This window comes from Rana temporaria, chromosome 2 (genome assembly GCF_905171775.1).
Source record: "Rana temporaria chromosome 2, aRanTem1.1, whole genome shotgun sequence".
NCBI classification, from domain to species: Eukaryota; Metazoa; Chordata; class Amphibia; order Anura; family Ranidae; genus Rana; species Rana temporaria.
This window is the reverse complement of record NC_053490.1, coordinates 143463272-143483881: the sequence shown is the minus strand read 5'-3', so window position 1 is coordinate 143483881 and position 20610 is coordinate 143463272. Positions and strand designations below refer to the sequence as shown.

General features: G+C 47.4%; 1 protein-coding gene across 3 annotated transcripts in view; it reads right to left on the bottom strand.

The window, feature by feature from the left end:
- The window catches only part of RUBCNL (rubicon like autophagy enhancer), a 103867-nt gene that overhangs the window by 27306 nt on the left and 55951 nt on the right, over positions 1–20610 (bottom strand). For 2 of the 3 annotated variants that reach the window (XM_040341257.1, XM_040341255.1), the window contains exon 5: positions 9699–9778. In XM_040341257.1, coding sequence (XP_040197191.1) covers positions 9699–9778 — 80 coding nt within the window. The remainder of the gene's footprint in view (positions 1–9698; positions 9779–20610) is intronic. The other variant, XM_040341256.1, reaches the window with a different exon arrangement.

Genomic DNA, 20610 nt, shown 5'->3' with positions numbered 1-20610 from the left:
CAGCAGGCAGGTCACTTTACAGAAAACATTTGATTGGTTGCTATTGGGAGTAATGGGGAAGAGAACATGGGAATACCAGTTCTAGCGAAAGAAATAGAACAGCATAAAGAGGGGTCCATAAAACTGTTTGCAGCAGAGTGTTCTTCTTGAAGATTAAAAAAGGCACATATTTAAAACTAGCCATACACGGATTGAAATTTGTCCTGTCCAGCTAAAATTTCCACCAGTGTGTGCTCTCCCCTGCTTTACAAAAGTTGAGATTTATTGGACTTCTGTTAATCATCCACTGACCAGAGGCTTCAGATAAAAGATAATTATAGTAACGTATAGTTAATTATTTCTTGAAAAAATTTGATTAGTATATAAAAAGCAAGGGAAAAAAAAAAAGGGGGGGGGGCATTTATGTATGTCAGTCATATGCATGTAGTACACCTGGTCTAGGCAGGATTACAAGCAAGCATGAATAAGTGCAAGAAATATAAAACTTTATATTAAAGGAGTTGGAAAGGAAAAAAATGTTTTGCCTAAAATTAATGTCTGCAAGGTAGACAGACAGAATAGTGTAATGATTCTGTTAAAAAACGAGTAAATACCTATTAAATTCCTTCATCTACATCACCTCCGGCGTTCTAGTTTGTGCTCGTTCATGCAAGAACTACATTTCCCAGTATGCATTGCGGCACGCCCAGTAATTCACACCTCCTTGAAGTCTAACACATAGGGAGCGTCCTGCCGCACAAATGTAGTTCCCAGGAGGGGGTGAGCACGTTACTGAACACCGTAGTAAACCCTCCCATCACGGTGGTCAGTAAAATCAGACAAGCAGGAAGTGAACAGAACAGGGAAGAAATAGAGCAACTTCTGAGCAAAAACGAACAATGAAGAAGTGAAGAGAGGAATGTCTGCAGGTAAAGGATGCTCATTATGAAAAAAAAATGTCCTTTACAACCCTTTTAAGGCTCCATGCACACTAGCTATTTTTCTTCTCAACTTAAACACTGGTAATAGCTTTTTGTAGTAGCGTTTATCATAATTTTAGGAGTGTTTAAGAGCATTTAATTAGCAATTTTGCGCAAAAAAAAAAAAAAAGCCAATTGTAGCACTGAGGGGCGTTTCTGCTGGAAAACCGCTCAAAGAAACGCTACAAAAACGTTCTGCTCCTAGAGGCTGAAGCACAAAAAAAAGCCAATAGCCTAAAGTAGTGCGCATGGACACACAGCTTTTTTTTCCTGCCCCATCATAGTTATCATTGGTGTCATTGTGCCTCATTATTGGTGGTGAGTGCAATGGTCAGGTAGGTGAGTGTAATGGTCAGGTAGGCGAGTGTAATGGTCAGGTAGGTGAGTGTAATGGTCAGGTAAGTGAGTGTAATGGTCAGTGTATATTGCACAGTGCATTTTGAGCACAATGCATTCCTGATCCCTGCAGTCTGAGCGAATCTGGCAGAATCGTACATTTCTAGTCCCTTAGGGCTCATTTAGAGAGGGATGATCAGTCCCATACTCTGTACAGAGCCGCTGGTAGGTTTAATTCTGTGTTGGCACTTTGCAAGAAATAAATTGCTCTTGTGTCGCGGTTTGGGAACTCGGGCTCAAAAAGGTTTGCCATCACTGGCCTAGATGGTCTATGACAGCCATAGCCACCTTCAGCTGCATTTAACGCTGTATAGTTCTGTGCGTTACTGCACATTTGACAACATATATTATAGTGTAACCAGCTGTAGTTACAGCTGCAAGTCTTTTTGGGGATGTCTCTACCAGATTTGCATATCTAGAGTGACATTTTTGCACATTCTTCTTTGCAAAATAGTTCAGGCTCTGTCAGATTGGACAGAGAGCATCTGAACAGCAATTTACAAAGTCTTTCCACAAATTCTCAGTTGGATTTAGGTCTGGGCCAGTCCAACACATGAATATGCTGTGATTTAAACCATCCCATTGTAGCTCTGGTTGCATATTTAGGGCCTTTTACAGACCAACAGGTTTTCTTCTAAGATTGCCCTGTATTTGGCGCCATCCATTTTCCCATTAACTCTGATAATTTTCCCTGCTGAAGAAAAAGCATCCCCACAACATGCTGCCACTACCATGTTTGACGGTGTGGATGGTATGTTTAGGGTGACATGCAGTGTTAGTTTTCTGCCACATATAACGTTTTGCCCTCATCTGACCAGAGCACCTTCTTCCACATGTTTGCTGTGTCCTCACATGGCTTCTCACAAACTGCAAACGAAATTTCTTAAGGCTTTCTTTCAACAATGGCACTCTTCCATAAAGGTCAGATTTGTGGAATGCACGACTAATAGTTGTAATGTTGACAGATTCTCCAACCTGAGCTGTGGATCTCTGCAGCTTCTACAGTTACCATGGACCTCTTGGCCGCTTCTCTGATTAATGTTCTCCTTGCCTGGACTGTCAGTTTAGGTGGACGGCCATGTCTTAGTATGTTTGCAGTAGCGCCATACACTTTCCATCTTTGGATGATGGATTCAACAGTGCTCTGTGAGATGTTCAAAGCTTGGGATTATTTTTAGAACTTAACCCTTAACACAACTTTATCCATGACCCGTCTGGCATTTTCTTTGGCCTTCATGATGCCGTTTGTTCACCAAGGTTCTCCAACAACTCCATGAGATTAAATTGCACACAGGTGGACTCTATTTACCAATTAGGTGACTTCTGAGAGTAATTGGTTTCTCTAGATTTTAGTCAGGGGCATCAGAGTTAGGCCGGGTTCACACTGGTACGACAAACGCTCCAACATTGGGAGCTCATGTCGCATAACGTGTGAAAAAATAGGATTTTTGTACTCACCGTAAAATCCATTTCTCCGAGTTCATAGACGGACACAGATTTCTTTGACATTAGGGTTATGCTTTTTCCTACCAGGAGAGTTTAGGCAGAATTTAACAGCACTTAAAGTGTTAAAACCTTTCCTTCGTGCCGCTCCTCCCAGGGGGCGTGGCTTCCCCAGGCATAACCCACACCCTGCTCTAGGAGCCTCAGTCCATAACAAGCAGTACAAACCAAGGAGGGGTGGGTGCCGTGTCCGTCTATGAACTCAGAGAAATTGATTTTAACCCGAAAGGGGGGCACAAGCCCCTTTAGGGCATAGGCCTGAAGCACCATCTGTCGGAACCACATAGGAACGGTGGCCGACGAGACTGCCAGGCCCTCTTGTAGGGCCAGCCACCGACACGAACAGTGAGTCCGACTTCCGGAACGGAACCGTAACATAAGTACACTCGTAGGGCCCAAACCACATCCAGAGGATGCAAAGTGGCCTCCTCCTGGCATTTCGGCCGAGGACATAAGGATGGAAGTACAATGTCCCCATCAATGTGAAAAGCCAAAACGACCTTAGGGAGAAACACGGCTGCGGCCGCAGCACCACCTCATCCTTACGGATGACCAAGTAGGGAGCCTTGCAAGACAAGGCCGCCAGATCAGACAGACACCCGTCTGATCGAGGTAATCGCTACCAGAAATAAAATCACCATTTGTGACAATAAACAAAAAACCTCCCGAATGTCCTCAAAGGGAGCATCCCGAAGCACCGAAAGGACTAAATTCAAGTCCCATGGGGGTAATGGAAGGCGCACCGGAGGGGCCACCTGCCAGACCCCCTGACCCAACATACGCACCCAGGAGTGCTACAAGGGTCGCTGCAAGTAAAAACAGCCAGAGCAGAAATCTGGCTCCTAACCGTACTTAAGGCGAGAGCCCGAACCACTCCCTGCTGTAAAGACAGCAGAACCCTGTACACCACGTATGTACGAGGGTGCCATTTCATCTCCTCACACGCAGAGATGTAGGCCTTCCATGTATGATGGTAAATCCAACGTGAGGTAGACTTCCGTGCAGGCAGCACGGTAGAGACCACCGAGCCCAATAGGCCTCTGTCCTTCAGCCCCTGGCTCTCAACAGCCACGCCGCTAAAGCCGTTGGCTGTGAAACAGGGTGGAAGATCGGACCCTGTAACAGAAGATCAACTCCCAGGGGAAGACGCTAGGGGGCGTCTGCCACCAGACGCACCAGGTCCGTGTACCAGGAGCGACGCGGCCAATCTGGGGCAATCAGGATTGATAGAATCCCTACAGCTTCCACTCTGCGCAGCAGACGAGGAAGAAGCTTCCGAGGAGGGAAGGTGTAAAGTAGACGATAGTGACCCCAAGGAGCCACCAACGCGCCTGACGCATCCACCCACGGGTCCTTAAACCTGGGCACGAACCGTGGCACCTACCTATAGAGACGGGACGCTAGAAGATCCACATCCAGAGTGCCCCACTTTTTGGCACAGACCCCGAAACACCTGCTGGTGGAGAGACCACTCTCCTTGGCCCAGTGTAGTTCGACTTAGGAGGTCGGCTAGCCAATTACGTACTCCTGGAATGTACCCGGCCGATAGAGCCGGAACGGACCCTTCGGCCCACCGAAAGGATGTGCGCGACCCCCGTCGCAACAGAACTCCGTGTGCCTCCCTGATGATCAACCTACGCCACGGCCGTGGCATCATCGGACAGGATCCCAACCTGTCGGCCCTGTAGATCCAGGGACCACCTGGCAAGGCAAAGCTTGATTGCTCGGAGCTCCAGAACGTTGATCAGTAGGCAGGACTCCACTTGAGTCCAGTGCCCCTGGGCTGACTGGGTGCCCCCTCCCCAACCGGAGAGGCTGGCATCCGTCGTGACCACTGTCCAGTGGCCTGCAGAAAAACGACTTTCTGGCCCAAAGCACCGGAAAACGCCAGCCACCACACCAGGGGAGACATGAGCAGATGACTCAATTAAATCTGGTAATCCAGAGATGACGGAAGCTTGTCCCAACGTGACAGCAATTCCCACCGTAGTACCCTGGTGTGGAATTGGACATACGGAACCGCCTCGAAAGAGGCCACCAACGGACCCAGAACCTTCCTGCAGAATCGCAGAGATGACCGCTTCTGGGTTGGCAACTGCTGCACAGCAGATAGCAGAGTCTGAAGTTTTTCCGTTAGGTGAAAAACACTTCCGCCCCGGCGGAATCCAGGACTAGTCCCATGTATTCCAGTCCCTGAGACGGAATCAACCCTGATTTCAGGACAATCCAGAAACCAGCCGAACACTCGGAGAGCCTGACACGTGAAAGACACGGCTCCACCAATGCAGAGCTCGAAGACGCTCGTAGGAGGATGTCGTCCAGACATCCCATGATAACAAACCTCCGCTGTCACAGCCGGGCCAGTATCGGGACGAGCACCTTGGCGAAAACCCGCCGAATGGGAAGGACACCAACTGAAAATGGTCCCCCCCGACCGCAAAGCACAGAATCTCCGGTGCTTTGAGGATATGCGAACATGCAGGTACACGTTCATGACGGCCAAGGATGCCAGAAAATCCCCCTGATGGAGTGCCGCTATTACCAAGCGAATCGACACCACCTGAAAGTTTGCACCTTGACAAAACAAACGAGGGATTTGAGGCCCAGGATTGACCGGGCCCCATCCTCCGTGGGGACACAAACAGAATGGAGTAAAACCCCGAGACCGCTCCAACGAGGGAACTCGCACAATCACTCCCCTGACCAGAAGATCCTGGACAGCCCCTGACAGAGCTAACCGGCGAACCGGAGGAGGCCAGAGGCCGGAGGGAAAAAACCTTTTTGGCAGACAAGAGAGAAACTCAATCTTGTACCCCAAGGAAAACACTTCGCAATGCGAAGCCAGTCTCCCACCCGAGACACGGGCGGGAGCAGACCTTCAGGCGGAAGCAGGTATGTCCGCAGACTTGTTAGGCATGCGGTATCAGGTGCGCTGCTACCCCGCAGCGGGGATTCAAGAACCATGTAAACCTACCCCCACCGCACAGGGCGGGCGAAAAAAACGCTCGGCGGTAGGCAAGGAGGGTCCTTGCACAGGGCGAGGTCCCTAGCCCTTCCCAGACTGTGGGAACAGCATGCGCTTACCACCCGTGGCATCCTCAATGATGCCATTCAGGGAAGTCCCAAAAGGACCGTTCACCCTTAAAGGCCATCACCAAGGCCTCCTTAGAGGACTAGTCTGCAGACCAGCTCTTCAGCCACACAAGGCGGCGCAGAACCACTGCATAGACGGAAGCCCCGGATCGTATCCATGACGGCCTCGCAGAGAAAATTCTGACCCTGAACCAATCGTTTAGCCAGGTCCCTAGAGGATTCGGAAGCCCCTTCTTCCAGCTCCTGCAGCAGGAGCTTCGCCCTTTTAGTCGGGGCCTGACCAGGGCCCCGGCCAGAGCCGGCCTCACCGCCGAACCCACCACCGTGAATAGGGAGCGGGCCACGGCCTCCACTCTATCAGCGGCATCCTGAAATGCAGGAGCCCCTTCCACAAGCAACGTGGTGGCCTTGCGCAGTCTGGACACAGGGGGGTCCACTGGCGGAGGAGAGACCTACTTTTTTTTTTTTTAAAGCCCCCCTCAAGGGGGTAACGGTTTGCAAAGTTTGACAAACTTTTTGCGGTGCATCCCATTCCTTGTATAACATATTGTCCAAATAAGGAACACAAGGAAACACTTCAGCGGCGCGTGACGGTCTGCGGAACCCCAAAAGGTACCGACACGGAGGTGTCTCCGCCACATCCTCAATTTTTAGAATCTCACGCACCGCAAAAACAAGAGCTCCAACAAATTCTTGCCAGCAACTGACTGCAGCAGAGTCATCCTCACTATCCATAAGGGTTAAGCCCGCAGTCTCTGACATAACAGAACCAGAAAAAACAGCGATTCTGTGTCAGAGACATCCCCAGAAGCAGGCTCAGGGAGGGGGTGCTTTTTACCCCCCATACGGGGACTAGCTGCTTCAAACCTGGCAAGAAACCCAGGACAGCCAACATAACAGATGTGGCAGGGGAAGGGGCGTTAAGGGTTAACTCAGGCATTGCTGGAGAGGGAGACCTGGCTCAGGTTCCATAGTGTCAGCGCTGAGTCACCCACCCTGCAAGGCAGGACACAAAAAAAACACTGGTCACCTCCTTGCTGCTATTGCAGAGCATGGGGGCCCCTGGTACTCACCACCCCACCCAGCTGCAGAGAGCGCTGAAAACCTGAGGTGTGCTCTGATGTGCTGGCTGTTATGTGTCTGTCACCTCAGGGAAGAATCACAGCGTTTCACAGCACTAAAACTGTCACAAGAGACCAAGAGATTTCCAAGATGGCCGCCGTCTGAGGTAAAAATCACCTCATAGAATACAGCAGCACCCCCCAGAGTAACAGTCCCCCAACACACGGGCCCCGGTGGTAATAAAGAAAACCCAGGAGGCCCCCCTTCACAGCCACTACTCAGTCAGGGGGAAGGAGGGAGAGGAAGGGGAGAGGAAGGGGAGAGAGGAAAGCAGGGCGGACCCTCAGTCGACCTCCCCAGGGAAAACACCAGCCAGATCACTTACCTGAGCAAGGGGCCACTACTTACCCGTCCTGCGACTACCCGGCTGGAGGTATCCCAGACAGAACCAACGTCCGTAAACGGCATGGCTGTCGAAGCCCTCAAAGCATGTTGAGGACAAGGGCCTCTTCCTGGCAACCCTGGCCATTGGTTGTCGGGTCTGCAGGCGGGGGGGCTTATCAGAATCTGGGAGCCCCTTTAATAAGGGGGATGCAGATCCCAGCCCCCCACCCTATGTGAAAAAATATGGGGTACATCCTACCCATTCACCTGAAAAAAAAAAAAGTCTGTAGCAGCCTTCTCTTTTTGAGCCAGCGCTGTTGTAAATTTAGAGGGAAGTCTGACAGTTTACTCAGACATGTGTGATTTGTGCAAATTTGGCTTCTGTTCCAGCCATGGCTGTGCTGCGAGTGACCACTATTGTTTGCCTGGGGTGTAGTTGTTACTCCAGGCCAAGGGTGGCAGCAGCTAGGTCAGGGTGATTTGAGTATTCTCCCTCGGCAGCCAATCAGTGGGGTTGACCGTCCTACTGTGCATGCAGGGGAGGAGTACTTAGGGACAGACGTCACTGGACTGGGGGTAGTGTATCCCGAGTCGGTCATTCCACCACCCCCCGGTGTGTGGCCATCCTGGCGGGGGGTATGTGTTCCTGCAATCCTGGCTCCGGGACCACATTGGTCCAGGGTTGTGATCTTCTGATTAGGCCCAGTAAGCAGATTGGGTATACGCATTGGAAGGTGATCCTGTGCTGTCTGTCCTGAGGGAGAAAGGCGCTTGAAGGACCTATCTTGGAGAGAACCGAGCACAAGGCTGGTGTCTCGAGAGGCCTTGAACTTCATCGAAGGATGCACTGTTTACTGAAAGGCTGGATGGTGATCGCCTGTCAGTATCAAGTTCTACTAGACGTTACTCAGAGATCCGGGTGCCGAATCCTGTACTGTGAGGATTCCGGACCGAAAAGTGTCTCCATCAGTGGGAAGGTCTGTGGCAGAGACTGTACCATTGTCTTTCCGTGTGTTACCCTGGCTGCTAGCGGGAGAGGCCTATCCGGTTGCGCAAAACCCACTGTGCCTAGAGTGGTGACGAAAGCTGTGTCGCTGAATGCAGGAGTGTTTCCGTATTGAAATTACGCACCTGAACCCATTTACCCTTCCACCTCTTCATTCACTTTTATCTTCCTATCAAGTTCAGCAAATAAATCTTAGAAAAAGAAGTGCAAGGTGTGGACAATAAACTTTTTCAGCTCTCATCTAATACCCAGGACGGTGAAGAAATAGAGGCAACATGCCGCCCAAAAATATACAGCAGCTTCTTCGGGGGTAGTGCTACAAGTCTAAAAACCTGTGTAGTGTGTTCTATTTTTAAGTTATTTATTAAGCAGCTCCGGGGGTCTCTTCCGACCTCTCCGCTCTCTGGCCTCTTCTCCGCGCTCTCCGGTCTTTCTCCTGCTGGCCCATGTCTTCTGCCGGGCTCCTCCGCCATCTTCTGCTCTTTTGCTAGCTCTTCCCGCTGCTCTTCTTCCGATGTTGATGCAACGCTCTCTCCTGCTGTAATGCCGTGTGTGCAAGGACTTATATAGGCAATGGACAGGGTCACCGTGTGATGTCATCCAGTGACCCCGCCCCTTACGTCACCACCCCATCATGCCCCCGGCGGTGGCGTCATAAGGGGCGGGGTCGGCCGGATTACATCACCTGGTGACCAGTCCCCATGCCTATATAAGTCGTTTGGCAGAAGACACAGGATAGCAGGAGAAGAACCGGAGAGCGCAGAGAAGAGGCCTGAGAATGGAGAAGAAGTCGGAAGAGACCCACGGACATGAAGTGACAGGTCACTCAGTCTGGCCAAAGACGTTATGTTTAGGTCAGTGACAGAAAACCTGTCTGACTGTTCTTAAAGCAGTTCAACCAATTTAAAAGTCAGCAGCTACAACAATTTCAGCTGCTGACTTAATAAATCAGGGACACCCCTGTCCCATGGTCCAGCGATGCCCCACTCTTCTCTGCAATGCCGGCATCACTACTGCGAGCGATGGGCTGTGGCTTCACAGCTGGGCATGCACGAGCCGCTCTGCATGCTTTAAATGGCCAGGCAATCTTCTGGGACAAGTCACAGGCCCTAGAACATTGCAGGGAGGGGGGACAGGTGAACTTTCTTCAGGCGCCACCAACCCCTGAGAGGATGCCTCAAAAAAGAAAAAAAAAGAAAAAAACCATGCCAAATGTGGCTTCCAATATTTTTAATCTCACACTCTATGGACAGAAAAAAAAAAAACAGACAAATTCAAGACAATTTCTTTCTTACTTTCTCCAAGTTTACAGCTGGTTCAAAGAGATTTTCAGCAGTGTCATGGAGTTCTGTGCTTGAAGTCAAATTCTCAGCTGCTGAAAAAAACAAATGCAAGATGCAACAAGGTAAAGTTACTGAATGATCTTATAGTATTCAACTGTTGGGAGGTTAAGCCAACACCTTATTCAAAAGATTCCCCATTAGTAGTAGCGCATCAAGTTGGACTTTTTTTATTTTATTTTTGTAAACACACACAGGGTTTTTTGTCAACTTTGTTGAAATATAGATCTAGCTTTGTCCCAAGCATGTTTGAAGCCATTTGTTGACTGGGTTACTAGCTCTGCTGGAAGTTTATTCCAATCAGCAACTATTTAGAAAGTATTTTACTTGAAAAAGTAGTTTTGAACTTTCCTCCAGTTAGTTTGAGGTCATGTCCCCATGTTCTTGATTTCGGTTTCATTTAAAAAAATCTTCTCTTCTGAACCCCTATTCACCCCTTGATGCTTGTAAAGGTTTCAACCATGTCATCCCTTTGCTTTCTTTCCTCCAGACTGTGCATATAAAGTTTCTGAAGTCTCTCTCAATACGTTTTATCCCCCAGACCTTTCACCATTTTTGTTACCAGTCTCTAGACTCGTTCCATCTTCTCAATATCTTTGTGTACAGTGGAGGGGAAAAAAGTATTTGATCCCCTGCTGTTTTTGTACATTCGCCCACTGACAACATAAATAAACAGTCTATTTCAACAATGAGAAACAGAACACAAAAAAAAAAAAAAAAAAAACAGTATTTTAAAGTTATAAATGTATTTGCATTTTAAAACCACTTCCATAATGCAGTGCATCATATGACGTCCTGGGCTTTAAGTGGAGATATCTGAACGATGCCCGTGTCATCAGATTAGGCGACCCGTCAGAAAGTGTAACAGAAGTGACGTTTTGTCGCCGCAATCTTGCTACACCCGGCATTCGTCCTTAGTAAAGATATACTGAGAAGGGGGCAAGCGGACATCTTGTTACACCCACAGGAGTTTTGCATTTTACACATTAACAGTAAACTGTAGTTATATAGTGAAATACGATACTTACAACTTTGTGTTACCGTCTAGATGTTTTTTTTTTTTTTTTAAAAGCAGCGAACTTCTGTCAGGATTGACAAACCTGAAAGATCAGCAGGCTTGCCGCAGCTTTTAAAATTCAACATCTAAACCAGGGGTCTCAAACTGGTGGCCCTCCAGCTGTTGCAAAACTACAAGTCCCTTGCATTATGGGACTTAGTTTCGCAACAGCTGGATGGCCACCAGTTTGAGACCCCCCGATCTAAACAGTATGCCGGATGTGCAAATACTGTATTTCATTTTACTGTTAAAAAAAATAAAAAAATTTAAAATGCAAAAACTCCCTTGGGTGTAACAAGATGTCCGCTTACCCCCTTCTTGGTGTATCCTTACTATGGATGGGTGCGAGGTGTAGCAAGATGGCAGCAACGAAAAACAAAATGTCACTTCCATTCAGCTACAAGCATCATTCAGATAATCTTTTCCGCCAGCGAATCCCTGCACTGCAAAAACAATCATAGCGACCGTTAAGCCGCTTGATTGTTTTTACAGGCAGTGGGAGGTGACACCCTCCCCTCCAATGCTTCTATCGGCGAGCCGGAAAAGGAATCCTAGACTATGGAACGCTTTACCAACCAGTATTCGGTTGGAGGAAAACCACCTGACTTTCAGAAGACAGATCAAAACTCTGCTCTTTTGATGTGATGAGACACGAACAACTAGCGCCCAGAAGCGATTCAGTTCGCATGCGCCGCGCTTTATAAGTTTTTCATTCATTCATTCATAGGCGGTAGAAGTTCACCATAGAGAATACAGCAGACCAGATGATCCCAGGAAGTCTCTATGACCTTCGGAGGCCAGGTGAGACATTAAGTCACGTCTGGCCTCGGCAGTTTTAAACACTGCCGTGTATTCGACTGGAAGGGCCGAGATTGGTTTTTATGATCTCAGTCTTTCCAAGCTAGGAGGCAAGATCTGGGGAAGTATAGACCCTAGATCTTGCTGTAAAGAGGACCTGTCATGCCCCATTCCTATTACAAGGGATGTTTACATCCCTTGTAATAGGAATAAAAAGTGATAAAAATAAGTCACACACACACACAAATTTTTATTTTATTTTTTTTAAAAGGGAGAGAGTGTAAAAAATAAAATCAACCCCCCAAAAAAAAAAAATTAAGGTGCCCCCGTCCCCACACGGAGTATGTGTTTTTTTGGCCAGAAGGGAGTGATCAGGATCATATATTGGTATTTTCTTCCCTGAACTTCCTTAGGACTAACGGAATCAGTAGAAGGGGGGGGGGGGAGCGTAGCACAGCTGGTAATGCCACGGGTGTGCTAGAGCGTCTATGCATACAGCCCGGTCCCCTTGGTGGAGAGAGAAAAAATGCTGAATCTTTGAATTTTGCTGGCTGGCAAACTGATCTACTTGGTTGCCCCCACGCATTCTTCTGCTTAGGTCTGCTAGCATTCTTTTAGATGGACTGCCGATAATGGTCACATTTAGCTCCGCCCAGGACAATAACTCACTGGCTAGTTCCAGGAGACCTCTGCTCCTGGTTCCCCCTTGCTTGAGCACATAAGCTACTGTGGTCGTATTGTCCGGGAAGAACCTGTATGTGATGTCCCTTTACTGCTTGTTGAAAAGCAAGGAGACCCAGAAAGATGGCTTTTAGTTCCCACCAGTTTGATAATTTTCTTCTGGCTTCCGCTTTGGACCAAGTCCCTTGTGCAGTTTGACCATCCAGGTGGGCTCCCCAACCCCAGGAACTTGCATCTGTTACTTTTGTCTAGAGCAAAAAACCCAGGAGAGACTTTTTGTCAGATTGGTTGAGTCTCTCCACCATCAGAGTGCCCGTTTTACGTTCGAGGTCAATCTGAAACGTTTTTCCAGAGACTTCTGTGGTGTGACCAGACTTGCAAGATGTTTATCTGTAGGGGTCTGAAATGCAATCGGGCCCACTAAGTACAGCTGGGATCAAAGCCATGAGAAGACCCAACACTGCCATGGCTGATCAAATTGAAATCAAGAGGTTTGTCCGAATCCGACTCACCGCAGAATAGATCTTTTCCAACTTTTCTTGTGGCAGAAAAACTTTTTGAAGCACTGAATTTAATGGTATATCCCAGAAACCTCATCTCCCGTGTTGGTTCTAGATTTGCCTCTGGCTCCGATAGGCACTTTCGCACAGCCAACCAGCTGCTGTTATTCAGGTGGCCGGTGCTTAAGTTACGGCCATCTCTGATGGCAACTGGCAGCTGGCAACAATAACAATAACATACATTCATGCAATGCATGAATGTATGTTATTAGACTCAGTGGCGGGCGAGAACCAGAGGGGGCGGCGCTCCAGCGCCCTTTATGGACGAACCGCCACTGGCAACCACCCAATCCATACTGCATAGTCAGAATGAAGTAACCTCTGACCAAGCAGCCACAGGCTCCCTGCAGGGAGGAGCCACCAAAAAAAAAAACAACCAAACAAGCCCAAAAGGATCAGAATAAAGGCACCACTGTACCCCTCTTACCTGGGTCTGACCGATGCTTGCAGCGCCTGCTTCCGCCATTGCCGTCAGTCTCTCCTCCATATTGGCAGAGAACGCAGCGGGGTGCGGAGAAAACCCACTAGGTTTTTAAATGTTCCCAGTTTCTGCTGTCATTAACAAGGGTCGGAAGCGCCGTTTAAAAGTCTCTGCGTTTGGAACCAGGAGTGCCACGCCCCCACAGGAAGCCGCATCACTGGACATGTCACCCGCCGGCCGGGACCCGGAATCGACATGCAGGACATGCCACTGACCAACAGCAGCACCCTCCCAGCCACCAGACCCATGCCAGCGGATCCCAAGTACATAGACACTGCGCCTCCTGTGGGTCCTTTCCATCCCATGAGCTGGAGAGCCTGGGGACTCCGGAACACCACCAGCTTAAGGTGGGGGGGGGGGGGCTGGGATGGTCACTTAAACCAAAGAAAAGCAAGCCTGTACCCTCCAACCTTGGAGAGAGTGCAGCTCCATGGTTCTAGTATGCGTTTACACCATGGCGGAGGAAACCTAACTGAAGCCATGGTGGAAGAGGAGGGATTTAAAGGATGCATGTGTTTCCTGGAAAAAGAGGCGGAGCTGCGCTCTCTCCAAGGTTGTCCTGAAAGGCGATTTGGGAAAGATTAGATACAAAACAATACAATCCTTGAAAACTATGCAAACAGAGGACCAGCAGGTTTATAACAACTTATAAGTTATGAATCAATGGGGGTATGGGTATCCAACTCCTCATTTAACCCATGGGGCGAGAGAATTTAATTTATAAAATCCACATGGTTTTCCTTTTGCATAATAACAAGAATCTCTCGTCATCTGTAAGGGACCCCTTGGGAAAATGTTCAATCGTTAGCACTGTCAGTGCCTTGAAATCTCTTGCATGATGTCGAGAGAAATGTCTTGGCACACTATGTTGGACCAGGCCTTTCTGTATAAATCTGCGATGTCTGCCTACCCTAGTGCACAATGTGCGTATGGTCCGGCCTACATATAACAGATTACATGAACATTTGAGCACCTAGTCTACAAACAAGTGATAAACTGTCCAATGACATAATCTTTACCCGCCCTATATGTAATGGAAGGGTGGCCATGGGGGGGGGGGGGGGGGATGGACTGGCAGGTTAGACAGCCCTCTTTTTACATTGGAATATGCCAACACGCCTGTCAAAATAACCTCCAATATCAGTCGGTTTTTCACACAGATTTTTGGAGATGCTCGGAATAACCATGTTTTTCAAAGTACGGGCCCTTCTAAAAACAACTTGGGGTACCTCTGGGAGAAGAGGACCCAAATTCAGGTCAGCTTGGAGAATATGCCGATGTTTGTTCATGACCTTAGTGATGTTTCTATAGTTATTAAATCCTGTGATAAATCTAGCACTCTGTTGGGATGGAGTGTTGTGTTTACGTTTGGGACAACCATCCGCACCGGATGTAAAGTCCTCTGAAAGAACAATGATACCCCTTTTTCTTGAATTTTTTGGTCATGATTTGGCTCAGGAATGTGTAGTCCTTAGTATGCTTTTGGCCCTAAGGCATGTTCCTTTCCAGGGCGGGTGGTGGCAACTCAAAATGAAGAGTTGCCTGTCACCAGCTTGTAATGGTTCTTAGTATGTATTGTGCCAGCATCATGGAAGAATTCTAGGTCCCAAAAAAATCAAACGGTCTGGACCGACAACATATGTGAAGCCAAGACCCAGATCGTTCACGTTACAAGGCTTCACAAAGGACAGAAAAAGATCTTTAGTACCACCCCAAATTAGAAGCACATGGTCAATATATTGACCATAAAAGACGATGTGCTCTGAGAAGGGATGGTTATGCCAAACAAAGTTGTTCCCACAACCCCACTGTTCTATTGGCATAACATGGAGCGAAGCTGGCTCCCACTGCTGTGCCCCTGGTTTAAAGATAAATTTTATCCTGGAAAACAAAATTATGCTCCAAGCAAAATTTGGTACTGTCCACCAGAAATTCCGCCTGTAGCAAGTTCATTGGTGGCTCAGTACATAGGAAGTGACCAAGTGCCCTTATTCCAACTTCATGTTAAATTAAGTTGTACAAGGGGCACACGTCAAGGGATGTCCATTGGTATTGATACTCCCACCTATACTCATTTAATATTTCAATAATGTGTCCAGAGTCCCTAATGTATGAAGGTAATTGATGAACAATTGGCTGCAAAAAAACAATGTAGTGGGACAATCTGGAAGTAAAAAACTGTTAGTGCCAGCCACGATTGGTCTTCCTGGGGACACTTTTGGCAAATGATAGAAATAGGGAGTACCACATAGTGTCGGTAGAAGGAAGAGTCGTTCCCTCTTCGTTAAAACCTCATCAACCAAGTCTCTCAGGTCAAGTTGGAATTCAGGAAGGGGATCTCTAGGCAGTATCTTGTAGGTATTGTATCAGCAAGTAGCCTAAAGGTTTTGTACACGTAGGCTGCCTCCCTTATCAGCTTGTTTGATAGTGACTCGAATTGTTCTCCAACAAGCTTAATGCCTGGCGTTCTGCCTGGGTGAGGTTTGGTGTAGGGTGTGACCGCTCATTACACATCTGTATCAGATCCCTATAGACTACTTGATAAAATGTATCAATATATGGTCCCTTGGATTGTGAAGGGTAAAATGTAGAGATGGGAGCAAAAATGTGTATGTTCCAGAGGAGGATCAAAAAATGCTTCTAAAGGCTGGCTATCAGTATGGCCCTCCTAGAATTCCCAGAATTCTGGAGGGTTAGGGCATCCTCAGAAGGAGACCCTATAATAAAGTTCAAAGCAGGATCTATTTGACTCCTGAGGCGCAACAATGGTTGGAGTATTTTTGGCATAATGGCGCTTCACTGTCAAGTTTCTAATGAAACGATTGAGATCCTTAAACAGACCAAATTTGTTAGCAGATATACATGGGGCAAAACGTAATCCCTTCCCGAGTAGGGTAGTTTAGGCATCATCAAGGATGTGAGAAGACAGATTGTAAATTTGAATAGTACTTCGAAGGGAATCTGATCTTTCCTGTCTTTTTTGTTAGTCTGCCGTCGTCTTGGATTAAATGCTTATAGAGCGCTGAATGCGAGTTGTGAAACTCGCGTCTAAGCGCTTACCAACAAGCTGGGGGGTATCCAGTTCCCAGGAGCAAAAAGAAGAAACTAGGACATTTAAGTAAAAAGAGGGGAACAGACAAGAAATAAACAGAATTATAAAAAGGGAGGGGAAGGGGGGGGGTGGCAGGGCACAAATAGCCTATCCCTACTCCCTGACCATGGACCGCAGCCTGGGATTAAGGCAGCGTCCTGCTAAGGGATTGGAAGGCCAAATGACTATCCGTAGGCTTGTGAAAAAAGTAGTGTTTTCAAGCCCTTACGGAAGGCCATCAAGGAGGAGGATGCTCGGAGCTGATGAGGAAGCTGGTTCCAAAGAGAATTCCCCAGTGTTTGGAGCCGGAGTCTACCTTTTGAAGCTGATCGACTAGATTGGATAATCGCTAACAGGGCGTCATTCGAACGAAGCTCTCTGGGTGGACAGTAGTGTTGTGTCATTCGATAAGTACATCGGACCTAGTTGCCAGTAGGCCCGAAACACCAGACAGAGTGCCTTGAACTCAACCCGTTTTGCTATCGGGAGCCAGTGTAGATTCTTAAGCACCGGGGAGATGTGATTCCGCCTTGGGCAGTTTGTGACTAGTCTTGCAGCATGATTCTGTGTGATCTGCAATCGTTTTATCCACTTCTGTGGGAGCCCTAGAAAGAAAACGTTAGAACAATCTAACCTAGAGTGGATAAGTCCATGAACTAAGATCATACGATTGTGCCGAGTGAAGAGGTTCTTAATTTTCCGTAATAATTGCAGATGATAGTTGGCCGATTTTATGCAATATTTTGCGTGAGGTACGAAGCTTAGTTCAGCATCAAAAATGATACCCAGATTTTTAACCTGCTTAGCTGGAGTTGGGGCAGGGCCAAACGAGGATGGCCAGGCAGGTAAAAAAAAGGTAGAGTTGGCCTGTGGGCCGATCAGCAAAAGCTCAGTTTTGTCAGCGTTAAGGCCTAGCCTGTTTGTGTCCATCCATTGTTGGATGTTAAATAGTCCCTAATTCAGCTGCTCAGGCATATTAGGTCCACTTGCAAGGTCTGCCAAGATCTGTGTGTCATCCGCATAGATCTGGCAGCCTAGGCCATAGCTGGTAATGAGGTTGGCAAGTGGGCGCATATAGCAGTTAAAAATTAAAGGGAGAAAGGGCAGAGCCCTGAGGTACCCCGCAGGTCAATGACTGGGTGTTTGAACGGTACGACTCCATTTTTATGGAGTGCGTTCTTTCGGACAGGAAGGATCTAATCCAATTTAACACTGCGTCCTCACAGCCAAATAAGGATTGCATTCTAGAGAGAAGGATAGAATGGGCAATGGTGTCAAACGCTGCAGAGAGGTCCAGCAGCACCAAGGCTGCGGACCCCCCCGCATCGCGTACACCCAGCAGACATTCCCTCATATCTAGGGCAGACATCTCCGTACCACGACCGGGTCGAAATACCGACTGACAGTCATGGAACAGACCGTGTGACTCAAACTGCTCCTGCAGCTGGATAAACACAACCTGCTCCAGGACCTTAGATAGAAAAGGCAGTAGATAAATGGGGCGGTAATTGGTAAGTATCGTGGGGTCCAGGCACACTTTTTTCAATAATGGGAGTATGATTGCCCTCTTGAATTTAGAAGGCACTATACCCAGGCAGAGGGACAAATTAATTACTCTGCATATGTCAATAACCAGAGTGTCTACATGCTTCTGAATGAACCAGGCAGGGCAAGGATCATCAGGATAACTGGTTGGTTTCAGTTTTGAGATAATAGCTCAGATTTCCTCCTCTGACACTAGGCACAATTTCTGTAGTTTTTCCGGGGTGGTTTTGGCTTTTGTTGTTGCACAGGGGGTTGCTAAGGAGGATCGAGCACGGATTTTCTCCACTTTTGAAATGAAAGACTGGTGGATATCATTACACAGTTGTGGAGATGCCATAATCTTGGAGTGGAATCTTTTTGGCTCAAAAATCTCCCGGACTATGGCGAACAGTTCTCCCGTTTGATTAGGGGCAACGCTAATTTTGGTATTAGAATATGTTCTCTTTAGCGTTTTTACTGCCTTGGCATAACCTCTGCAATGTATGCGGTAGGCTTGTTTGTCCAAATTGCATTGAGATTTTAGCCATTTTCGCTCCAAGAAGCGTCTCTTTTTTTTGAGTGGGAGGAGGCTAGATGTATACCATGGTTGGGATTTGTGTAATCTCGGTCGGTTGTTAGCCACCTGAAAGGGCGGCACTTTGTTCAATGATTTTTTGAGCCTAGATTCAAAATCGTCCAAGGCACGCTCTAAATTGGAGAACACCTTCTTCGAGATCGTCAACAAGCTTATTCTCCTCAGGTCTCATTGTCGGTTTTAATATAGCAGTTCTTGAATTCATCACAGTTCACAGGTTTAAGTTTTCGAAATGGAATTGACTTGCGCATGTTATTACCCGCCTGTATTCTTTTGAGAGCAAAGTCGGGAAGAACATACGAAATCAAAAAATGATCTGACCACACAATTTTTTGTATCGTCACTTTTGAAATGTTAAGACCATATAGGAAAAGGGCATCTAAAGTGTGGCCCTTGATATGAGTGGGTTCCTTGATATGCTGGGTGAAATGTAAAGCCTGCATGTCATCCAGGAGATCTTGAGCATCCTGGTTCCGTACATCGTCTAGCCATAGGTTTAGATCACCTTGAATCACTACATGATTGGAAATCAATGAAAAGTTGCATAGAGAAATCAGCAAAAATCAGAGAGAAATTGGGCCAGAGGGCCAGGAGGCCTATAGATGATTGCTAATGTGAATGCTGCATTATCATTCACTAAGCATTTCGCTGCTAGGTGTTCAAAGGTATTATAGGGAGAAGGAGATTTCTTGGCAAATCAAATTAGTGTCGTGAATAATGCATATGCCTCCACGTTTTTTAGTTTGTCTATTCTTGGTCATGATGTTGTAGTTGCTGGGTAGTAATTCGTCAGATTGATTTTGAGCTGTCCTGGAACCAGGTTTCTAACTCCCATTATATGAGCACCAGAATTTAGCAGCACATTGTGAATTTCATCGCAGTGCTTTACTGCAGATCGGGCATGAATAGACTCAATTGAGCAGGGCTTAACCATTTTTTTCTGTCTTTCCCGATGTAGATGTGGCCGGTCCGTGATGGTGGGGGCCGGAGCAATTTTTGCAGTATGGGATAAGCAAAGAGCATGGATATCAATTAAGGGAGGGATTTGAGATTGTTCCCAGGAAAAAAGCTCTGCACGTGAGTAACACAATCGTATACCCTTACCTGTTGATGGAAGATCTGTGAGTGTCATGTTAGAGTTGGTGTTATTGATGTTAAAGAGAGAAAAAGACAAAGGCCCCCACCGATGGCGACCAAGGTGCGCACCCGCTGCAGCGAGCGCTGCGCTCTGCCCAGATAAGTCCTGGCTGGATAGAGGCCACGCCCCTTTGCTCTCACAGCAGGGTCATGTGGCCTAAGCCCCGCCTCCAAGATGGCTGCCGGAGGAGGAGGCTCGGCTGATGTACAGTGCCGATTTCAGGTGATGGTTGAAGGTTTAAAAAGTCCTCAGCTTTGTTGGTAGAGATGTGCGAGCGCTGCGCTCTGCCCCATGTCTACCTCTACGAGTTTTCTTTTTCCTTCCAGAGGGGTAGTGGGGACAGTACCAAGAAGAAGAAGGGTCCTCACTGAGAATATTGGAAGCCCCAACACATGTGGAGGAAGACACTGTTGCTGTGAAAAGGATTGGAGAAGAAGTAGCTGGCTCTAAATCCTCAGAAATACTGGCAAGAGGACTAAACCAATTAGTAATGGGAAGAGGGACGGATACAATATTGGTGTGATCAATAACTGGGCCAGGGCAAGATGGCCCTGAGGTGTCTACAACACTAGTTGGAAAAGGGACAGCGATGGGAACCAAATCATTGGAAAGGTGTAGGCCCAGAGGACATGGGCAAACTCAGTATACCAGTTGGAGTCAAATCCATATTAGAAATGAAGGAAGGTGTATTAATCCCCACAGGCTGACCAATAGTGGACATACAAGCTTAGAATTTGTCAGATTTTTTTTATGTTTATTACCTTTTTTATGAATAATAAAAGCAACAAAAACAGTAGAGTGTTTGTTGGGAGTGGTTACCACCAACAAGCCTATTGTTGTTACTTACCAAATGTGTATTTGACAAATTAGACCCAGTGGATCGACTCCACTGAAATATTTTACCTGCTTTATAGTCTCTTAAATCACGCTCAATGATGGCTT